This window comes from Ictidomys tridecemlineatus, chromosome 4 (genome assembly GCF_052094955.1).
Source record: "Ictidomys tridecemlineatus isolate mIctTri1 chromosome 4, mIctTri1.hap1, whole genome shotgun sequence".
Classification (NCBI taxonomy): Eukaryota; Metazoa; Chordata; class Mammalia; order Rodentia; family Sciuridae; genus Ictidomys; species Ictidomys tridecemlineatus.
In genome coordinates, this window is record NC_135480.1 from 51452497 (window position 1) to 51475349 (window position 22853).

The window sequence follows — 22853 nt, forward strand, 5'->3', positions numbered from 1 at the left end:
CTTGAGGGTCCCCTGTGCTGGGCTGGCAGCAAAGTTCTCTGCAATAGGAGATTTACATGGCAGTCAGAATTGGCCCCTGAACAAGGCAGGCCGAGTCCCCAGGGGTGAGAAATGTCTGAAAGGACATTTTATTAGGTGGAGGTCCTGACCCTTCACCAACACCAGCCTCTTTGTGTCTATCTCCGCAGCTGTTTCCCCGCACCACAGCCCAGGAGCTTCTCCCGCACACTCCAGGAGCAGCTCACTCACAGTCCCCACCCCGCCAGGTGAGGCCCAGCCCTCCTGCCTTTGGCCTAGCCTGACCAGGATGCTTCCCACTGGCCTTTCCCTGCCTGCAGCCCTCTGGATCAGGACTCCTGCTGTGTCCCCTTCTCAGGGGGCTCCCAGCCAGGTCACCCTGAGGAGGCCGATCTGTCTATTGGGGTTTGGGACCAGTGTGTGGAGGCAGGAATAACTGAAGACACCCAGGCTGGGTGAGGACAAGGGCAAGGTTATGGGAAGGGGACTGTGATGGGTGCTCTTTGCCCAGAGAGAGGTCATCACAGAGCTTATTTGGAAAGCGCTCTTGTATGGGCCACTCTTTGCATTTGATTTCTTCCCTGTCCTTTGGCTGTGTCCAAGCCACACACACCCTCAGACCATCAGGGGAGGGGTCGGGGAGGGGTGGCGTGCCCAGGAAAGCAGCCTGCCCTCTCAGTGCAGCAGGGCAAGCCTGGGCTCACATCAGCAGCCAGGGGTCTCATCCAGCACCTATGCTTCCTGCCCATGTGACCTTGAGGTCTCTGTATGCCTCACTTTCCTCATGATTTCCATGGGAATTCACCACCTAAGAACTAGCTGGCATGTGAGAGGCACTTGACAAATGGCCATGTCTCTGGCTCCCAGGCCCACGATTGCTACGGAAGGCTGTGTTTTTGCTAAAGGGACCAATGAGGGTCTGGGGTGCTGGACATCATTTCCTGTGTCAACCATTCCAGGTTTGGATGTGTGCGGTGGCTCGCAGTCCCCTCTGCCAGGAGCACCTCCACAGGTAAGGGTCCACTGGCTGTGGTGTTTCCATGCCGATGGACCTCTCCCCTCACCTCTTCACTGCTGGGAGGCCCTCCATGACCCTGAGCTCGGGTGCTGGGTGGGGAGGCATTCACCCCACAGCTAGGCCTCCTGAGGCATTTCAAAAGGAAGCCAGCCTCTTCCCACGCAGGCTGACCTGTGTTCACTTCTTCCAGCAGAAGGGGGATGACGCCGATGTTTCCGCACCTCACCTTGGCGAGCCTGTGAGTTTGAGCTCTGTCCCATTGGATGACCTCGGCTGGCCCCTGGGCAGCCTGCAAGTGTGTGTGCATGTGGGCCTGTGAGGGGAGGGTAGAGACTGGGCAAACAGCAGGTTCCTCTGCCCTACCATAAGGTGGAGCCAGTGGGGAGACAGGATTGGGTCAGGTTGCTGGCCAGAGGCAAGTGGAACTCCAGGCCCAGCAGCAGCCAGGCACGACTGATGCTCCTCTCAGCTCCAAAGAATGTATAGGAAAGACCCAGCCCCTGCTGGAAACAGCCAGGAATATTTCTTCTCTGTTGATGAGCTACAGAATTGCCCACGCTGCTCAGAGCAGGTGGCCAAGCACTCCAGGTGGAGTGGAGGGTAGGCAAGATTACAGTCTTGCCTGGAACTGGGCCTGGGATAGAGTTTTCTGAAGATTTAGACCTACACAAGAGGCAGATAACCACACACAAGCCCTCACGTTCCCCCACAAAGCAGGGCAATGAAAGAAGAGTGAAGAATCTTGGAACTTCCGAGGAGTAAGATGCCACTTTGCAAGGATCACCTAGTTATATGACCCTTATCCTCTTTGGGTTCATGGACATCTCTGAGAAATGATTAAAAAGTGTGAATTTTCTTCCCAGAAAAATACTCCTGACACCCACAAATATATTTGCACATTTGCATATAAATTCAGAGTACACCAACCTGTGGGAAATGTGATCCCTAAGAGTTAAAGGCCTCCCCAGGCAGAACCAGGACTTGAATGTGGGCAACTGAGCTGGAGCCAAAGCTTTCCTCCCAATGTAGGAAAGCTCTCCTCCTTAGCTTCTAGTGCTTGACAAGTTCATGACTAGTTTTATTTATTTTTTAAATTAATTTTTGTATTTATACATGACAGCAGAATGCATTATAATTCTTATTACACATATAGAGCACATTTTTCCTATCTCTGGTTGTATACAAAGTATAGTCACACCATTTTGTGTCTTTATACATGTACTTTGGATAGTAATGTCCATTTCATTCCACCATAATTTCTAACCTCATACCCCCTCCCTTCCTCCCACCCCTCTGCCCTATCTAGAGTTCATCTATTCCTCCCACGCTCCCCACTATGAACCAGCCTCCTTATATCAGAGAAAACATTCAGCATATGGTTTTTTGGGATTGGCTAACTTCACTTAGCATTATCTTCTCTAACTCCATCCATTTACCTGAAAATGCTATAATTTTATTCTCTTTTATTGCTGAGTAATATTCCATTGTGTATATAGGTTGGTTCCACAGTTTAGCTATTGTGAATTGTGCTGCTATAAACATTGACGTGGCTATGTCCCTGTAGTATGCTGTTTTTAAGTCCTTTGAGTATAGACCGAAGAGAGGGATAGCTGGGTCAAATGGTGGTTCCATTCCCAATTTTCCAAGAAATCTCCATACTTTCCATATTGACTGAACCAATTTGCAGCCCCACCAGCAATGTATGAGTGTACCTTTTCCCCCACATCTTCACCAACACTTATTGTTGTTTGTCTTCATAATAGCTGCCATTCTGACAGGAGTGAGATGAAATCGTAGAGTAGTTTTGATTTTCATTTCTCTAATTGCTAGAGATGATGAACATTTTTTCATATATTTGTTGAGTAATTGTATATCATCTTCTGAGAAGTGTCTGTTCAGGTCCTTGGCCTATTTATTGATTGAGTTATTTGGTTGTTTTTTTGTTTTGTTTTGGTTTTTTTGGTGCTTAGCTTTTTGAGTTCTTTATATACCCTAGAGATTAGGGTTCTATCTGATGTATGAGGGGTAAAGATTTGCTCCTAAGAGGTAGGCTCTCTATTCACCTCATAGATTGTTTCTTTTGCTGAGAAGAAACTTTTTATTTTGAGTCTATCCCATTTTTTTATTCTTGATTTTAATTCTTGTGCCAAAGGAGAAGTTCCTGAGTGGTTTAAATTGCAGGTCCCCTTGTCCTCACTGTCAAACCCCAGGCTTGTTGTGTGCTCCTTGGCTGGCTCGGCCTGAATGAGAAGCCTTTCACCTTATCCACTCCACCAACACACACACACCAATGTGCCACTTGGCAGCGTCTGTATCTCCTCTTCAACCTGCTTTCAGGACCCCAACTCTACCTTGTCTCTTTCAGAATATTCCCAAAGGGCTAGCTGACCGGAAGCAGAATGACCAGAGGAAAGTGTCTCAGGGCAGGCTGGCTCCTCGCTCTCCCACAGTTGAGAAGTCCAAAGAGCTTACAATAGAACAAAAGGAAAACTTTGATCCCCTTCAGCACCCCGACACTACACCCCAGGGCCCAACTTCTGGCACAAGCAGCAGTGGGAAAATGGCCCTGAACAGCCCCCAGCCTGGCCCTGCTGAGAGCGAGCTGGGGAGGCAGCTCCTGAAGACGGCCAGGGAGGGCAACCCTCTGCCCAGAAGTCCAGCCCAGGGCTCGGGAGGGGTGGCTTCACCAGCTCCCCAGGGAAAAGGCTCAGCCGGAGAGCCCCAGGGATCTAAGTTTGGCTCCAAAGCTGAGCTGCGTCCCCCTGTGTCCCGGCCACCCCTGATACGGGGAGTGTCCTGGGACAGTGGCCCCGAAGAGCCTGGGCCCCGGCTACAGAAAGTGCTTGCCAAGCTGCCTCTGGCAGAGGAAGAGAAGCGGTTTCCAGGCAAAGCCAGTGGCAAGCTGGCCAAGACTCCCGGGCTTAAAGACTTCCAGATACAAGTGCAGCCCGTGCGGATGCAGAAACTGACCAAGCTCCGTGAGGTGGGTTTCTAGGGGCCAACGGGGCAGGGTGAGAATGCCGGGTCCCTCCTGGGCTGAAGACCTCTGGGCTGAGGCTGGACCCTGGGGCAGGGCAGCTCTGGCCTGGATGTGGATTTCACAGGGCCCCAAACTTCCCTACTCAGAGAAGCCAGGCCACATGCATGACATCTTCTTCATAGTCCCAGTTTCAGGCATGCCTTGCACTTATTAATAGGCAGAAGTCAGCTTAGGATATAGCCACCAAACAAAGCCACATTTCAGGGTAAGGTGGGTGTGTGGAGAGACACATGGGCCCTCAGTCCTGGGCTGTTTTCCTTCCCCAGCCAGAGCTGGTCACTTATAAATGACCTCTGATAGAACCTGGTCATGCCTAGGACCGGGCGAGACTGGAATTAAATAGGTTTTCCTTTTGTAATAGCACCCAATCTTTCTTCCTGATGCCTGGATCTAAGGTCCTTGGTTAAATATGATGAGGACCATGAAGGGCTTCTCTTTCCATGGTGCATTTTTCCCAATGTCCCTGGTGCCCCCAACTTCCTTTGGCCATCAACCTAGGCACAGTGGCCATCCACGGGGCTGCCACACTATGCAAGGGATGATGGGGATGTCCAGAAATGCAGGGGAGAGAGGCCAGAGGGAGGGAGAGAAGAGCTAACAAGGCAAAGAAATATGACCCAGTCCTCTCTTCCTGAGAAGGCCACCCCAGACACAGAACAAAGCAACTGGGATTCTGCCTGGTGGGGCCTAGAGCTGGACAGTGTTCCCCTAAGAGGAGAGTGTGGGACAGGAAAGGAAATGAAGAACCCAATAGCACTCCAGCACCAGTGAGGGTGTTTCTGTGTTAGAAGGACAATTCCAGTGCTGATCACTGTCCTGCTCAGAAATGGTGCTCTGAGTTGGAGGCTCAGGGGAGCTGGGCCTGTCTGCCAGTGTGAACATTTTACACATAAAACCTTACCTCGCCAGAAAGACCTAAGAAACCAGTGGAGCTGAACAGGGACTGGAGGAGCTACCCATGGTGGGCCACAGTTCCACATCTCTGGGGGCAGGTGGAGCCAAAGATTCCACACAGCCAGGGATTTGCCTTCAGGAGCCTCAAAGACCTGGGCAACAAGCCACCCCACCCCGACCTAGCAAAGAAAGTTATAGGTAACCTGGAGGCCCCATGCTGCCAACTGTCCCCACAGCAGCTGAGCACCCTCCCACTGCCCAGGTCCACTGTGCTGAGAGCTGATGGACTGTGGGCCTCCAGCTTCTTAAGGAAACAGGTAAAGGGCTTGGCCCTGCTTCCCTTTGGATCATGAGCACCCTCTGCTGGCCCCTTCCGTTCCTTCTTTACCCTGCTTCCCCCCACCCCCCTTCCATTTTAATAACTCACATGGCCTCTGCCACCCAGGAGGCTGAAAAATCCATTGATGACATAAGTCAAGTGGGCGCTCTGCCAGGCATTACTCAGAGGGCCTGAGTCTGATGCTACCTGACTTGGAGCAGGTGTGGGCCTAACGATGCCACACACCTGTGGTCAGCATCCCACCTCTCCCCAGCTCTGCCTGCTGAGGCCCCAAGGTAGCAATTCTCAGGCCTCATTTGTCTGGAGGTGCCATAAAGGCCATTGAGGAATGAATGGTGGGCAGGGGACAAGTCCTGGAGTGATCCTCCCTGTCCAGAACAGCAGGGCAGGAAGGTGCAGTCAGCCAAGAGATCACCAGAGAGGAGGAGCAGCCACAGGTGCACCCAGGGAACCTTCCTGTCCCCAAGCCCCCAGTTCTGTTTGTCCTCCAGTGTAGCCAAGCACTGAGGCCCACAGACTTCTTAGAAAAACAGGCTACACTAAGTACAAGAGCCAAGGAATGGTGGCACTAATGGGGTTTCCGGCACCTTTGCAGGCTGCTGGTGCCATGTTCTGCCTGTTCACTCCCCTGTGCTGCTGCCCCAGTGTTTCCCAGCCTGGTTCAGTATCGAAGAACCACAGTGGGAACCCAGAGAAGCATCCAGCCGGATGCCACCACGTGAAACACTGTCTCTCTTTTCCCATAAAGGAGCACATCCTGATGAGAAATCAGAACCTGGTGGGGCTCAAGCTTCCTGAGCTGAGCGAAGCGGCCGAGCAGGAGAAAGGTAGGTAGGTGGGTGGGCAGGGGCTCCTCTGGCCAGGGCTGAGCTGTCTGCCCGCCCCATCAAGGCTGGGAAATGTGTGAACACCAGACTTCCTGCCCGAGGCCTTGGTCCATCCCAAGGGTGGTGTGTTCCAGACACAGAGCAGTAGTTGCAGATGAATGAGGGAAACAGATGGTATTTCCTGCCCAGGCAGAGCACCCCCAAACCTGTCTCTTTCCACCAGCTGCCTGGGCCCTGTGAGCAACAGTGGGTCTGGAAGGGTGCCCCAGGCCTGAACTTTTGACCCTGCCTTTCCCCCCTCACACCCAGGAAGCCTCCCAAATAGACCAGTTCCTCTTTCAAAGTCACCAGAACCATCTCTTGCTTTCTAATCTGCTGTCACCACAAAGTCCATACCCTAGCCTCGCCCTGCTGGGTGCCTGCAAGTCCCTTCCTCAGGCCTCCAGGTCTCCACTGTCCTACCCACCCTCATGCCACATTCATCGGAAAACAAGTCTTTTCATCTCCCACCTGCCTTAGTGGAGTTCTGACTCTCTTCCCTCTGCCTCTGGGACCCGGTCCTCTTCCTAGCGCTCTCCTTGCCCATCTTCCGGCCTGTTCTTCAGCACGCATATGCTAGCCCCACTACACGTTAGGACTGTCCAGCTCAAGTCCTGGCTCTGCCACTGCCCAGCCACATGGCCTGGGCAAGCTACTTGACCTCGCCATGCCTGATCTCCCTCAAGCCATGTGTAGAATGGGACTAATCATGGTTGCCTCAAAGGTCATTGAAGGAATTAAATAAGCTGTACTTGTAAACGACCTGGAACAGTGCTTGGTAGGTAAGGATTGTCTGATGTTTGCTGGTACCCCTGAGTCAAAGTCCCCAAGGGCAGGTATCTGTCTGGATCTCCCCCCATCTCTGTGTGTGTGTGTGTGTGTGTGTGTGTGTGTGTGTGTGTGTGTGTGTGTGTCTACTGCTGAATGCTTGGCACTACTAGGTCCTGAATAAGTATTTTTTGAATAAATGAATGAATGAAATTGTGTATGGCATAGCAAAAGTTATTGCAGGGAAGTTGTTGAGACAGATGCATAAAAATAATCTATAACCATGGTGCCTTGAGTTGGGGAGGACCAACAAGATGTGCTCAGAGGGACAAGTGTTTCAGCAGGCTAGGCTCTGTCCTGCTCTGTTCCCCACACCTCCTCCCAGGGGCCACTCACCCTCTTGCCTCTGTGCAGTTGTTCACACCATATCTCTCTCCTGACATGCCACCTCCTCTCCATTCTCCATCACATACCTGCCCCTTAAAGCAGTGGGTAAGTCCTACCAGATCTGAAATCCCAGCTGCTTCCTTGATTTCTTTTGAATCACTGCCTATATCCTACTCCTCTGTTTGGCACTTATTAATTTTTTATAGTGGTAAGTATGCATAATATATACTTGACTATTTTTACCATGTGAGCAAATAGTTCTGTTGGCATTAAGCACAGACTGTGCAACTGCCACCACCATCCATCTCCAGAACTTCGTCATCCCCCCAGACTGAAGCTCTGCATCCACTAAACACTAGCTCCCCTCTCCTGCCTCACCCAGCACTTGGCAAACACAATTCTACTTTCAGTCTCTGACAACTTTTATACAATATTATATCCTACCTCTTGTAATGTAATCATAATAAACGTTTTCTATAGTGCTTTCTGGAGTATACATCATTTTGCACTCTGGTTTATTCATTCCCAATAGACTAAAAAGGCAGCAATTCTTGCTCTCATCTTACAATTGAGGAAAGGTGATCCAAAGGGCTCCTGTGTCCAGATTGCATGGTTTTGCCATTGCATGATCACTTTTGAAATGTTTTTTTTTTTTCCATATGATATTTCAGACAAACTGATACAGAAAAGGCCAGTAAGCTGGGGAGAGGGCAGTGGGGCTGCTCCAGGTGCAAAAGTACCTTCTGGAACTCTCTTTGTCCTCTGCGGTACTAAGGCACCCCAGTGGACCCAAGCTTCATGGTTCACAGTGACCACTTCATGCTGCCCATGGTTAGTGACAGCACAGAAGCCTTCTGTTCATGGATTGCCGTGTGCAAGTGTCCTGGGACTCACCAATGAGTTGGAAGCCCCAGTCTGAAATATAGTAACAAACACCTACCTATTCAACATGAGAAAGGAGGTTTCAGGAAAGAAAAATTCCTGACATATTTTAAAAAGCTAAGTTTTGTTTTAAATGAACCGTCTTTAGAGGAATCTTTTAAAATGAATATTTCTCTACTTGGAATTTTAAAAATCTGCTTATTAAAGCAGATTTGAAACACTTGGAAAAATTTATCTTAAAATTTCACCCACAACCCCATAAATTATGAAAAAGTGACAATTGTAATACTTTCCAATATTTACTCTATTTATAATTTTTCATAAGTTGATTTGATGGTGTGCATATACTTTCCCTTTCTGCTTTGTTTTTACTTATTTATAAATAATTCCATATATTTTGACTTGTTTTCATATTTATCATTGAAGGGTGTGTATTTCCTTTTGTATTAATGTATCTATTGTTGGGCATTTTAGTGTTTACAGTTCTTTTAACCATGATTAACAACCCTATTATAAACAATTTTGTACTTGTAGGTTTTTTTTTCTTTCTTCCTTTAAGTTACTCCCTTGGCACATGCTCAGGCTTGAGTTTCACTGATTCAAAAGTGTAGAAATCTTTGCATTTATTGAATTGCCTCCCATGTATAATGCTATCTCTCTCCAGTAAATACATATGTTTTTCTCTTAAGCTTGACCAGCTCTGGATTTTGTTTTATATTTGGTCCTATTGAACCAGCTAATCAATAATGACAATTACAATGTGTTTTTATTAGTGTGAAATGCCACTTCATTATTATTGCATTAATTTGCTAGTAAGTTAAAACTTTAAACTTTGAAACATTTACTTTCTTTTTTTCTTTTGGGGTGAATCAGCTACTCATTTTTTTGTCCACGAATCCATTCGTGTCCTAGGCTTTTTTTGTTGTGTTAGTAATAAATGAAAACTCTATACGGTGACAGATATTAACCCTGGCTGGCTGTGTTTTTCTCAATAATTTTTTTTTTATCATTTTTTCTTTTTAATGAATTAGAGAAATTATAAACTTTTTATACAACCATTTTTGCTTCTTTTCCTTTGAGAATTCCTCCATTATTTTAATCATCATAAAAATATTCTGCGTAGTGAAATGCTTCTACTTTTATTAGTTTGGTTTACCTATATCTTTGTTAATACCACTGAGCCTCATCTTGAGATATAGATAGATCTTGTTATTGAAGTCATATTTTTAAAGATATATTTCTTCTGTGGCATAGATAGTCATATTTTACATTCTTTTGGATATATATTACAGACTAATGCCCAGATCCCGATCGATACCACATTGTAATCACTGCTTTCATGATAAGTGCAGTGGGGTTCAATCTCCCCCATTGCTCTTTTTTTCCCAGAATATTTGTTAATATTCAAGAATAGAGAGAGACAATGAAAATAACAGCAAGAGCAACTAGGCAAGAACTTGGGAGATCTGAGTTTGTGTCCCAACCTAGAAACCAATTAAGGGATCTTTATATGTTCCTCAACCTCTCAGGGTCTCCATTCGAGTTAGAAACTGATACCATTTTGTGTAACATTTTAATTGTGGTTGCTCTAAACCTATACATTGTATTCAGAACTGCCCGAGTATGTTGGTCTTAAAATTTATAGATCTTTTTAAATTTGCAAACAAATAGTTCTCATTCAGGCACAGCATTTGTCCTTCTGATAATTTAGGTATTCCCCTAAAAATTTTGATGTCCTTTATGGGCATTACCCTTGTGTCTTCTATGTGGTTTGTACTTTGCCTGTTTATTTATGAAGCAGAGTCATTTTTATTAGATTTTCTAGCTGATAATTAGTGGCACAGATGAATGCCGCTCAGTTTCTTGTATAATAAACATTACTTAACATGGTGGACTGATTACTACGGTGACTAACTGGTGTGGTTACTAGAGGGATTGCTACAGGCTAAGCATGGGACAATGTTGGACCTTAGAAAGTGGCATGGCTTCTGCTTATTTTCAACTGAGGATATTGAGGTTTAGGGAGATGAAAGTCATGTGGTTACTAATTACTAAAACCAGGATTGAAGCCCAGATGTGTCCAACTTCAGGGGCCACTTGGCAGAACACTTTTCTTATTTAATCAACCCACCTGTACTCTTTATTTTATCCAACTCACCATTTGTCCTAGTCGTATGTGCATGTGTGTACATTTCTCTGTGTGTACCTGTGTGTGTTTTATTACTTGGCAGCATTCTCTAATTTGATAATGGTGATAGGCAAAACATTATTTGCCTTATTTATCCTTTTAGTTAAATTTTTTTTTCCTCAAAAATCATATTAGGGGCCGGGGATGTGGCTCAAGTGTTAGCACGCTCGCCTGGCATGCGTGCAGCCTGGGTTCGATCCTTAGCACCACATACAAACAAAGATGATGTGTCCGCCGAAAACTAAAAAAAAAATAAATATTAAAAAAAATCATATTAAGCAAATGTACTATTTGTTTATATGTACTATTTAAATTTTTATTTATTATTTGATATTATATTATTCAATATCATACAATATCTAATAGTAATAAAATATAAAATATGAATGAAAAAATATTGTATCTGGGCTGGGATACCACACTCACCTCTTTTTTTAAATTCTTTTTAGATATACATGACAGTACAGTGTATTTTGACATATTATATAAAACATGATATTGTTTCATATTTTATATTATTTTATGTATTTACCCAAGGTAATAGTTTTCTCCTCCAAGTTTCAAGATTGAATTTTACCAAATGTCCTTTGGATATCTATTAAAAAAATCATACGAATTATTTTATATAATTTATTTAATAATTTTCCATAAATGGAAATAAACCTTTATTTCTGGTGTTCTTACTTCTGGGTATTGGAATGAACTCATTTAATTATGACGTCTTTTCTTTTATATGTCCTACCAAATTCTCAATATTGGTATCTCTTTTAAAGTATTGTGCAACTTTCCTGCTTAGGTAAAATAAAATCTAAATTATTATAACATAGAGAACCCCAATACAATAACGTGTTGGAGAGTGGAGGTTGTTTCACTCTGGAGTAAAAGTTCCAAAGTGAGCTGTTCAAGTATTAGTTGCCGCTGCTCCAAGCAAGCATTCTGGGACCCTGGTTTCTTCCCTATTGTCATTTTGCCATGGCCTGTGGTGTTAGACTAGCTACAAAGTCAAAGCTGAATCAGATCTTGGTTTTCACTACATGGAAGGAGAAAGAGTGGAGATCCAGAGTAGATAGATAGATAAGTGGGGTAGGGATTGCATACCTCTTTTTATCTGCATTGTGTAGAGGCTGATGTCACATGACCATAACCAGCAGAAAGGAATCTAGGGACCTGGTTGCTAGCCAGACAACTGGTCATATACCCAAATTAAACTCCATCCAGTTGGGCAGATTTTGGTGGGTGACTAGGTGCTTATCATATTGTCTTTTTACTTAACATATATATACTTACCTATATTTAACATATATGGAACTTTTTAATTTTAAAGTTGTTTTGTAGTATTGCACAAAGAACTGATATAAATACGTATATTTTTACACACTCACCTTTTATTTTATTCTTTTTGATATACATGACAGTAGAGTATATTTTGAGATATTATATATACATGGGGGTATAACTTCCCATTCTTGTAGTTGTATATGATGTGGAGTTACACTGTTCGTGTATTCATATATGAACATAGGAAAGTTATGTCTGATTCATTCTACTGTCTTTCCTAAACCCATCTCCCCTACCTTCCCTTCATTCCTCCTTGTCTAATCCAATGAACTTCTATTGTTTCTTCACCCACTCCCCTTATAGTGTGTTGGCATCCACATATCAGAGAAAATATTCAGCCTTTTGGTTTTCTGGGACTGGCTGATTTCACTTAGCATGATAGTCTCCAGATTCATCCATTTACCTGCAAATGCCATAATTTCATTCTTCTTTATGGCTTAGTAATATTCCATCATGTATATATGTCACATTTTCTTTATTCATTCATCTGTTGAAGGGCATGTAGGTTGGCTCAATAGCTTAGTTATTGTGAATTAAGTCTCTATAAACATTGATTATATTATTCTACTTTTTCTATTATTTTTGATAATGGTGATAGTACCTATGTTATTTCTACTTTTTCTCTATTACTAAAAAATTGTATAATGAACATTGTCCTACATGTATCTTTATAGAAATGCATGTTTTCCTAAGGGATATTATTCTATAAGTGCAATTGATTGATCAAAAGGTATTTACATTTAAATGTATAACATACTGCCAAATTAGTTTACAAAAGATTTTGCCAATTTAAATATCTACTATCTACAGCAGAACCTCACTATCCAATATTAATAAAGAATAAACTGGATCTTAGAAGTAAAGTGATCAGGTAAATGAATGATTCTTATTAGCACAAAATTTAACCCGCATAGGTCTTCAATAAATGCAAACTTCCTCTTAACTTTCTCTCAGTTTGATAGAGTGGATGGTTAAGAGTTCAAGCTTCATTATTTACTAGCTGCAAAGCCTTGGTGCCTCAGTTTGCTCATCTATAAAATGGGGATATATTGGCACCTGCTTTACTGAGCTGGTATAATGCTTTGTGTGATATTAATCTTTAGTCCAGCAGGCACCTGACTATAGAACTCTATCTTGTTGACCAAGTGGAACTTTTTTTTTTTTTAAACTCTGCTCCACAGTGATAGGTCAGCGAAGGAGATGTGGGCAGCTGTACATTTGGACTGCCATTTGCAGAATTCCTTCTCTTACATTCTGAAAGCCCCTTTCCCTACCAGGACAAAAGTCTCTGGGATCTCTCTGCGAGCTGGCCCAGAGAGTATTTACAGGTTCTAAATTCAACAATGCATATGAGCTCATGGGGAAAACTCGAGTCTCTTAAGATGCTTGCTGGCTGTTCCTTTGGGAAATGGGGTAGATTCTTATCAGAACATTCTGGAGTCTTCAGAACTTTGGCTCTCCTTCAGTTTCTGAGAACTGGGAGGCTCTTTTCCCTGCTGCATCTGATCTGTCCAACAATCCAACCAGTTCCTTTGTCTTTGTTTGTTCTTTGATCACTTGCAGGCTATTTCAGGACAAAGATGTGCGGCTGATGTGAGCCAGGGCTCACATTATATGATACAATACATTAGATGAAAAAGACTCAAGGCCTACTCTCAAGGGGAGGGTCTTGTTCAGCTATCATCCAGTCATCTCAGCTACCTCAACAGCCTCCTAACCATCCTCTCAGCCTTCACTCCTGACCCCCTCACCCCAACCAGTCCCTCAGCTTGCACTCCTGACCCCCTCACTCACCTCGAACCATGAATCTCTGAAATAAAAATCTGTTTCGGTATGTTCAGAGGCTTTATTCTGCTCTTAGGATGAGCACTTGAATCCTTAGTGGGACCTACAAGGCCTCGTGTGGTGAACTCACTTAGCTCCCAGCATCTTCTGGGGCCACTCTCCCTCTCACTGTTAACATTTGTCCTTCTTTCAGCCTCTCATTCCTCACCCTTTTTAGGCTTGGCACATGTTATTCCCTCTACATGGAATGTTCTGCCTCTTTGCCTAATGAGCTCCCATTTATTCCTAAACTATCTAGTCAAAAGTCACTTTTCTATGGAAGGCTTTTCTGGCACCTCCAGTTCTCTTCTTTGTAAAATTCATCAGAGTATAAAATGAAATGTTTAGATTTTTCTCTGATTAACCTCTGTACCCTCAGATAATAAGCTCTCAGAGGATAGCCGTGTGCCAATTTTGCCTGGAACTTAGTAAGCACCTCAGTAGATGTGCTTACTAACACAAGGGTTGACAAAGTCACTACAATACATGGTGGTAAGACTTAAAAAATATTTTAAAAAATTGTATAGATGCAGTAAACAGATTTGCAATGCAAGCTCTCATCTTGGGTGCTTTATTTTCTCCTGACCTGAGCAACATTATTAGATCACTGTATCATGAGGAAATAGTCAATTCAAAACACGGACCGCAGAGTCCCCAGCCTGCTGTTAGGTCTGAACAACTGAGCAATTTGGGCATATATCTAGAGGGTTAACAGTTTAGAGCAAAGGCAATGGTTTTAAATTGTACATTTTTTTCTTGCAAATGTTCAGATTTATTTCTCTCTGGGTGAGCAATTTCAGTGTATAGAATCTAAGCCATTACTAAGCTGCTGAACTGAGAGACCAAAGGAGGAAAAAAAAAAAAATAGAATGTAAAGTACTTAGGAACAAAGAGGAAGAAGCAGCCCTCTCAGTAGGGGTGGATTGGAGAAGGTTTCAAGAGGAGCAGCTTCAATCTGAGGAAGAGCAGGCCATCCTGGGCAGGGGGGTCAGTGGGAACAAAGATATGTAGGTATGTAGGTATAATCTAGTGCTTGGCATGGTTCAGGAACAGAAGGAATCCCAGGTGAATCAAGTGTGGCCCGTGTGGCCCCAGAGATGAGCAGTTGGCCTGGAGCAGTGGGCCAGGACGAGGAGGGCTGAAGTCTTTGCTGGCCAAAGTTGATGAGTTTGAACTTCATCTAGGACACTGTGGAAAACCAGAGACACCTGAAGGTGAGGTAGCTCAGGATCCAATCCATCGGTTAGAATTGTTCTGGACAGATTACAAAAGATAGCTTGAGACAGAAGAGGCTGGAGGCCAAGGGACACCATGTAGGAGGATGGGGAAACAGCAAGGAGATGGTATAAATGTCAGGAGGACAGTTCGAGAGCTAACTGGAGGCAAGCTTAGCGGATTTGACAAGGGGGATGAGGGTGAAGGGGAGACCTGAAAGACCCCAGGCATCCACATGCACAGCTACGAAGTAGATGGTGACATTAGTCAGGACTGGGAGCATGGGAGGGGAGCTCACTAGAATAGACAGCGTGCTTGGGTTTGGATACAGGAATGCCCGCAGGGAGCAGCCGGGATGCAACTGTCTAACAGACCTGCTTTTGCATCCTGGCTCTCCCACTAACCAGGTGGGCTCTGGGGAATCTACTTAGCATAGATGAGCTTCAGTTTCCCTGGCAAGGGGCTTATTTACTTTGCAGGGCTACTGTAAGAGATAACTAAGAAAGAGCATCTAATGTGTAGCTGATGATAAATGGTGGCTATTGAAGTTATTTCATTCTCTTTATCCAGGTGGTCATGTCTAAGATGTGGCTGGAAATCTGGATTTTGAGAGAGTTGTGGGCTGAGGCAGAGAAGTAGATTGATGGGCAGTCCTTCCAGATAGCCCTAGAGTGGGCTCAGAGTCTCATATCTCACACAGAGCAGAGCCCTTCCTGAGAAGACAGATGTGCAGAGAATTTATTCCAACCAGTAGCCTTGGCTTTGGAGGGTCATCCTGTGTTCAGAACATCTTTAACAAAGCCCCAAAGTTTATTTTCCTCAAATCCCTGAGATGTCCAGAAACCAGTGTTTTCATTAGGATGAGCAAGTATAAGCAGATGTTTTGAAACATTAAAAATGGTTCATGCTCATTATCAAGAATTTCAACTCATATATGAAAGATACGAAGAAGAAAGTAAAAAGTAGCTTACACCAAAAACCCCCTCCCTACAAAATATAGAAGGAGGAAAGGAGGGAGATTAGACTAGATGAACTTTTACAAAATAAAAAAAAAAAATTACAACTTAATTGAGTTTGAATTAAAGTGAAGTGAAACCATAGGACTTGCTGAATTTTGGTAATTGCTTCCTCCAAAGAGAAGAAATTAGTTTCTAAAAGTTTTGAAATTGTATTATGAAATTCATTAGGGGTTTGGAGTTGTGGTTGGTTTCTGCATGTTTTAAATCCAGATGGTTATTCTAAACTTTGTACCCAGCACTTCTTTTAACCAGGTAAGACACACAAACCAGAGAAATGATTCTTAGGAAGGAAGATACTTTTACTCACAGATTCAACAGGAGACACAGCCCACCTTGGCGCAAGGCCACCTGGGCAAGGACCAGGGTTAGTCAAGAGGCAGAGGAGGGAGGGGAGAATAGAACCCAGGCCCTTACTGGGGTTTTCATGGGAAGGAATGGGCAAGGGAAGGGAAGGGGTACCCTGAGTAAGTTTAGGATTGGATAGCTTGAATAATATTGTCAGGCTTGGCTAGAGGGGACGTGTCTGGTCGTCAGGTCCTTGTTCCTGGGTGCTCTAGAGCAGGAAGAATATTGGCTTGGAGTGTGTGAGTTTGATAAAGGAAATGGTTGGGTGCAGGTTCTGGATTGGTTGGTTTGTATGTTAAAGCTGAACTTGAAGGAAACTTGGCTTTTATCTCCAGGAATTACCTCACTTTGGAAAGGCAGTATCTCCAGGATTAAGGCCCCAACGCCTGACACCAAGAATAGACAAGAACATTATGTCACTAAGATGGTCCTACTGACTTCCTGGGGGAAAAGATGAGAATGGCAGCATTTCTTCCCACCTTCTTACTACTTCCTGCCTTTTATGTCACTACCGATACATGTGCTGAATTCTCCTTTGTTTATTGTCAAGGTTATAGCTTTTATAATCCATTCTGCAGCCATGGTTTTTACAGTTGTTCAGCCTTGGACTTACATGTAAAAGGATGTCATGTTCACCACTGGTCCTTTACCATGGCTCACCATCCCCAAATTGATTTTGATTTTTGTCTTGGTTAACTGGAATTTCATGATCATAGTTTGCTCAGAAGGGATGAGAGATGCCGTATTCCCTGAGTTCTAACATGTCTGTAAATGTTGTTCAGATCTTGAACAATAACTTACACAATTGTAAAATCCTTCCCCTTAGAGCTCTGTAGATTTGCTCCACTGAGTAGAGAAATTTCAGTAGAGAAATCGAAGGCCAGTTGTTTGCCTGCACTCCTTAGCAATCACCTCCCCGTAATAGGTATCTTACTTTTCTGTGATGGTGGCTGGAGAAGCATTTCTTTATCTACCTATCTTCTTATGCCAAATGCCCCTTACCTACAAATTCAGGAGGAAGGGGGGAGGGAGATGAGACTAGATGAACTTTTTCAAAATTGAAATACATTTTTTTTTTAAAATAGGAGGTCAACTTACAACTTCAGCTTTCCCCTCATTTCAGGAAATTTTTTCTTCTGTTATATCTTTGAATATGCTCTTTGTTTCATTGGTTTGCTTCACTATTCCAGAGAGAACAAAATCTATACAGTGGTCAACAGTGTCTCAACTCCAGGTTCATATTCCATCTCTATATACGTCATTCTTTTGTTAATTTTTTTTAAATTCTAGATGGACACAATGCTTTATTCTATTTATTTGTTTTTATGTGGTGCTGAGGATCAAACCCAATGCCTCACAAGTGCTAGGCAAATGCTCTACCACTGAGCTCCAGCTCCAGCCCCATGTTTCATTCTTTATTTTCTTCCTTGCATTCCTTGTGATCATTCGATCTCTCTCACCTTCCTTATTAATTCTATTTGAAGCTCTATATGTTATATTTCATATTATTATATTTCATTTTCCAACTTTTGGTTACTTCTGTATTTTCCAGTTCTGTAATTTTGATCTTCAATTTCTTTCCTTATGTAGAAACCCTCTTTTATGTCTGTACGATCTTCTCATCTCATCCTTCCTTGCTTATTTTAGTTTTTTTTTCCAGGTTCTAATTTCTCCTTGAGTCAACAAATTTCTGGCATATATTTTGCACAGAAATGCACTTTTGCATTTTGATTTTTTTTTTTTTTGCAGCTATGTTTCCATCCTGACATCTGTCTCCTACATGTTTCCCTTTTTTCTTCCTTTCTACCTTCCTTCCTTCTGTCCTTCCTCTTTTAACTTTTGTATTTTTGTATAGCTGCCATGCACTGGTTTTCATCTGCTTTCTTTCTGATCTGGACATGTCTACTTGGATTTTCTTTTGCCCACATACATTGTGTGGGTTATTTTTTATTGACTTCTTTGTACCTCGTCTGAGATCTCATTACCCTTCCTTCCTTCAGCTCTTCAGTTGAAGACTGGGTATTTTGTATCTGCTTGTTACTGGTGGAGAAAAGGGGAAGTTCAGACAGAGCTGTGAATAATAGTGTTTGCAGGACTGGTTTTTGCTCTTTTCTATGGCCCCCAAACTTGGGTTCATTAAAGCAGATTGGGGGTGTATCTGTTTCCTTGGTGGGGAATTGTGAGCTTTGGATTGCTTCTCTAACTTAGGAGACTTTTAGAGACAACCTGTCCAGGGGTTTATCTTCAGACTAGGCCCATCCTCCCAGGAGCCACTCATTCCTCTGCCAGGCAAAGGAAGGAAAAAATATCAAAATCCAAGACATTTGGTCACTATGCCAGTTTCAGAAGTGAGGTGGGGGTGGGGATGGCTTCAATTGGGGATTTCCATGTTTCCCCCGCCAATCACTCCATCCAAGGAGCTTGTCTTATTTTTAATCTTCCTTTCTGGTAAATCCCCCTAGATTGTTCAAGATAAGCAACTCGGATAGAATTCTGTCGAATTCTGTGTAATCATTCTGCTTTTCCTCTCCCCTCTGAGCTAGTAAGAAATGCTAAGTGGCAACACAGTTGTTCCTCTCTTTTTCCTTCCTTAAAGCATTGGTGTGGGATGGAGACCCTCTAACCTGGAAAACTTGTGAGTGTCCTCCTCAGGCAGCCACTCACCCCTCCATCCACTTCCCTGCCGTTCTGTGTCACTGCACTGCATCAGAATTTCTCCTCTCATATCTTTGCAAAACTCATTCTTTGGGGGAGGAAGGAAAAAAGAGTTGTCAAGGGTGGGAGCTCAGTGTGTATTATAGTAATTTCTGTCTTTCTCTAAACATTATTTTTAAAGAGTGTTGCCATTTCCTGTATTTGAACATTGCTGGTGTATTTTTGGTTGATTTTTAAATTTTTTGTTGCTAATTTGGTTCCATTCAGGAGGAGAGTGGTTGATTCTGAGATCCACCAATTCTGGGATCACTCTTAAGGGAGTTATTTTAACAAGAGTTAGATTCACTAAGTAGTTCCTTTTGTCTTCTTTCTTCTTTCCTCCCTCCCTCCCTCCCTGCCTCCCTCCCTTCCATCCTTCCTTCCTTCCCACTTAACCTAAGGGACTTTTCTAGGCAAAAGCCCCTGGTACAGTTCCACTCAATTATTAGGCTTCACATTGTTTGGTCTATCATACACAGTTCTCAGCAGCCCACAGCATAATTGGTTCTCTGCTGAGTGTGGTGGAGCAATGCCAGAGGTAGCACAAGGTTGGCCATCTGTCACCTGGAAATATCAGAGAGCAATAATTGCCTATCAACCAAAGAGTTGACAGGTAGCTAAGAGTATATCTAGTCAATGTTAAACCAAAAAAAAAAAAAAAAAACCAAAACAAACAAACAAACCATTGTTGACGATCTCTGACAGATGGCCCTGCAGTCTGTGCTTGGATACCTTGAAAATCAGGGAACCCATGAACATCATTCTGTTATTAGGAAGCTAAAAGTATTTAAAAATTCTTAACCTTGAGCCCAACTCTATCCTCTTTTCTCTGCATGGCTCCTTTGGTGAGGTTTCTATTCACATGGCTCCTAGTCTTAGGGCTATTTGGATGGTTGCTGTAATTAGTCCTGATCTCCAGCCTGGCCTATAGTCCTGGAAAATGACCAAGCAGGTTGGGAATCTGCAAGGTCAAAGCCCATGATAGAGATAAATGTAAATTCCTGAATGCAAATGGAAAACAATCATTGTATGGGATTAGGATACCTAATTAAAAAATTAAATTAAATTAAAAAGAAATTGGAGGCTTTGACTTAATCCTAGTAAACTATGAACCCATAGCAAGGCATAGAAAGTCTACATTGTGTGAATAACGAATGTCAATGTCAAAGTCACTTTCTAATGTCCTCCTACGCTGAACTTGTTAGAGCACACCTAGGCCTCCAAAACAGCAAACCAGGATGCAGGCATGAACCTTGGATCATGGTCAGCCACACTGAGAAGCTAGAAGGGCTGGAGGCTGCAGAAGGGAAGCTCTGAAGAGATGCAAGAGGTGTCTCCAAATAAGATAAAGATTTATGAGATCACAGCACAGATCCAGCCTGGTTTCAGGATATAACGAAAGGCTATCACTTGGCTCTGTTGCTAGTAGGCATCTATATTTTAGAGATATGTAAAAGGGCCTTGAGGTCCTGGACCTTAACTTTGCCTTAGACATTCTCTGTTTCTTTTTCTAAGTAGCAATGAAACCAAATGTTGATTTCTAGGTGGGAACTGGAAAATAGAACTTTTGAATATACATAAGGAAAAATAACTGGATATGAGACCTCCTGAGAAACTGCCAGGTAGAGAGTTTTTTCCCACTCACTTATTATAGCCAAACAGGCAACCAGTTTTCAGTTGCCAAAAAACAACATCTGTTCCCAGACATAAGATCAGGCTTGATACTGTGGGGAACTATGGGAAGAAAGAATTTGAAACAGGCAGACCTAGGTCTGAAGTCTGGCTATGCCATTTACTCTGCCTGTAATCTTGGGCAAGTTACTTAACCTTGTTGAGCCTTGGCTAAGCTCCCTGTAAAACAGGAGGATGATGTTCCAGCTCATTGGTTCATTGTGATAAATAAGATGATAATTATGAAAACTCTTATCATCTAACTAGGTGTTTATAAGTGTTAAAATTCTTCCTCCCCACCCCACCCCCGAAAGTAGCTGCCAATAGTTTTACTGTGATTTCAAAAAGACATTTCAAAAGAAAGCACTTTCATTTTTCAGGGATCCCTTCTGAATTCTCCCCAACTATTGAGGAAGAAGAGTCAAAGAGTGGTTTGGATGTCATGCCCAATATTTCTGATGTGCTGCTGCGCAAACTGCGAGTCCACAAGTCCCTCCCTGGAAGGTAAAATCAGAACTTGGATTGCAGAAGAGCTGTATTGGGTGGTGCCTGTGTTAGATTCTAGGTGGGACCCAGAGAACTCAAATCTTGGTTCTTAATCCCAGAAGGGCTAAAGTCCAGTGGTCCAGGAAGGGGTAATGAATTCAAAATAAAAAGAATAAGAAAGGGCCAAACTGGGAGTTTCCATCTGAAAGAGTATGCAGGATTCACAGGTGCGCATAGCCCTTTGGACATAGGGCCACCAGAAACTCATTGTAGCAGATGGTGCAGGCTTTGGGACGGGAGAGATGGGTTTCAATCCAGATAGTCCACTTACCTATAACTGAGAGAGTCTAGGTCTGAGATTTGCATAAATGGAGCAACCACATGAAGAATGATTGCTTAAAAAACCCACCAGACTTCTTCCACTCCTAGAGGGTAGTGCCTTTGCTTTCTGAGCTGTGGTTTCCTTCCTTTCACAACAGAGGTCATAAGTACTCTGTCATTGGTGGAGTGTGATGCTGGCTAAATGAGATCATGTGTGATCAGGGAGTTATGACATAACAGGCCCTTGAGAGCTGAGCTAAAAAGTGAACAGTTTGGGTATTTGAGAAAATACTATGGTATAAAGACTATGAAATAGGGCACAAATAGACAATGACATGGGAGAGAAATATTGAGTGGGGAGTCAAGGAAGTTCTCTGTGTTGATCTAATAAATTTGAGATACACAGATGACAAAACAAGATATCCAGGCAAATATTTTGGTGAAAAATTTTTCAAGCCAAAAACATTAGTAATTTCAACAAATGGTGGTGGGACAGATAGTCACATGCAAAAGATTGAATTTATGGGCTGAGGTTATAATTCAGTGGTAGAGTGCTTGCCTCCCATGCATGAGGCCCTGGGTTCAATCCCCAGCACCACATTAAAAATAAAAAAACAAATAAAAGTAAAGATAGTGTGTCCATCTACAACCAAAAACAATATTTAAAAAAAAGAGTGAACTTATAACCCTACCTCACACAGTACACACAAAAAAAATTTAACTCAAAATGGACCATAGAACTAAGTTTAAGATATGACACTTTTTTCTTAGAAGAAAACAGGAATAAATCTTCATGACGTTAAGTTAGTGCATGTTTTTTTGGATGTGATGCCAAAAATATAAGACAAAAGGTAAAGGGGCTGGAGATGTGCTCAGTGGTAAAGCACTTGGCTAGCATATGTGAGGCCCTAGGTTCAATCCCCAGCACTACCAAAAAAAAATAAAAATAAAAAAGAAAGAAAGAAAAAGGGTTAAACAAACAGATGAATAGTACCTCATCCAAATAAAAAACTTCTGTGCTAACAAACAATGCCATCAAGAAAGTGAAAGGCAACCCACAGAATAGGAGAAAATATTTACAAATTCTTAATCTGATAATGAACTTGTTTCTCTATCAAGAGTTCTTATAATGCAACAAAAGGACAATTTATTGTCCTTTTTCCTCAAATAACCAAAGATTTAAATAGACATGTCTTCAAAGAAGATATACAAGGAGTCACATGAAAAGACACTCTGTCCCTTCAGAGGTATGTGGCTCTGCCTCCTAGCTGCCAAAGCCAGTTTATAAGGCCTAGTTCTGCTTCAGGAACTGGCTGGGCACGGGGCTTCTTGGCTTAGATCACACACCTCCCTGTGTGTGTCCTGCTGCGCCCACCTGGGAATACCACATACCATAAAACAAACCAACAAAAAAACACAGTTGAGTGTGTTCAAGAGCAAAAAAGGAGTCAACAAAGTAGTTGTTTCTGAGTCAACAAGGTAGGAGGATAAAGGAATAAAGTTAGATTAATTATTTATGAAAATAGGCAGAATTGCACA

At 43.1% G+C, this 22853-nt stretch overlaps 1 protein-coding gene across 11 annotated transcripts in view; it reads left to right on the forward strand.

Annotated features, from left to right (window-relative positions):
- The window catches only part of Irag1 (inositol 1,4,5-triphosphate receptor associated 1), a 118527-nt gene that overhangs the window by 62205 nt on the left and 33469 nt on the right, over nucleotides 1-22853 (forward strand). For 7 of the 11 annotated variants that reach the window (XM_040284748.2, XM_078046488.1, XM_040284749.2 and 4 more), the window contains 6 exons: nucleotides 189-266; nucleotides 978-1030; nucleotides 1227-1331; nucleotides 3402-4019; nucleotides 6059-6137; nucleotides 20888-21011. In XM_040284748.2, the coding sequence (XP_040140682.1) occupies nucleotides 189-266; nucleotides 978-1030; nucleotides 1227-1331; nucleotides 3402-4019; nucleotides 6059-6137; nucleotides 20888-21011 (1057 nt within the window). The remainder of the gene's footprint in view (nucleotides 1-188; nucleotides 267-977; nucleotides 1031-1226; nucleotides 1332-3401; nucleotides 4020-6058; nucleotides 6138-20887; nucleotides 21012-22853) is intronic. The other 4 variants (XM_021727362.3, XM_021727367.3, XM_021727364.3 and 1 more) reach the window with 4 other exon arrangements.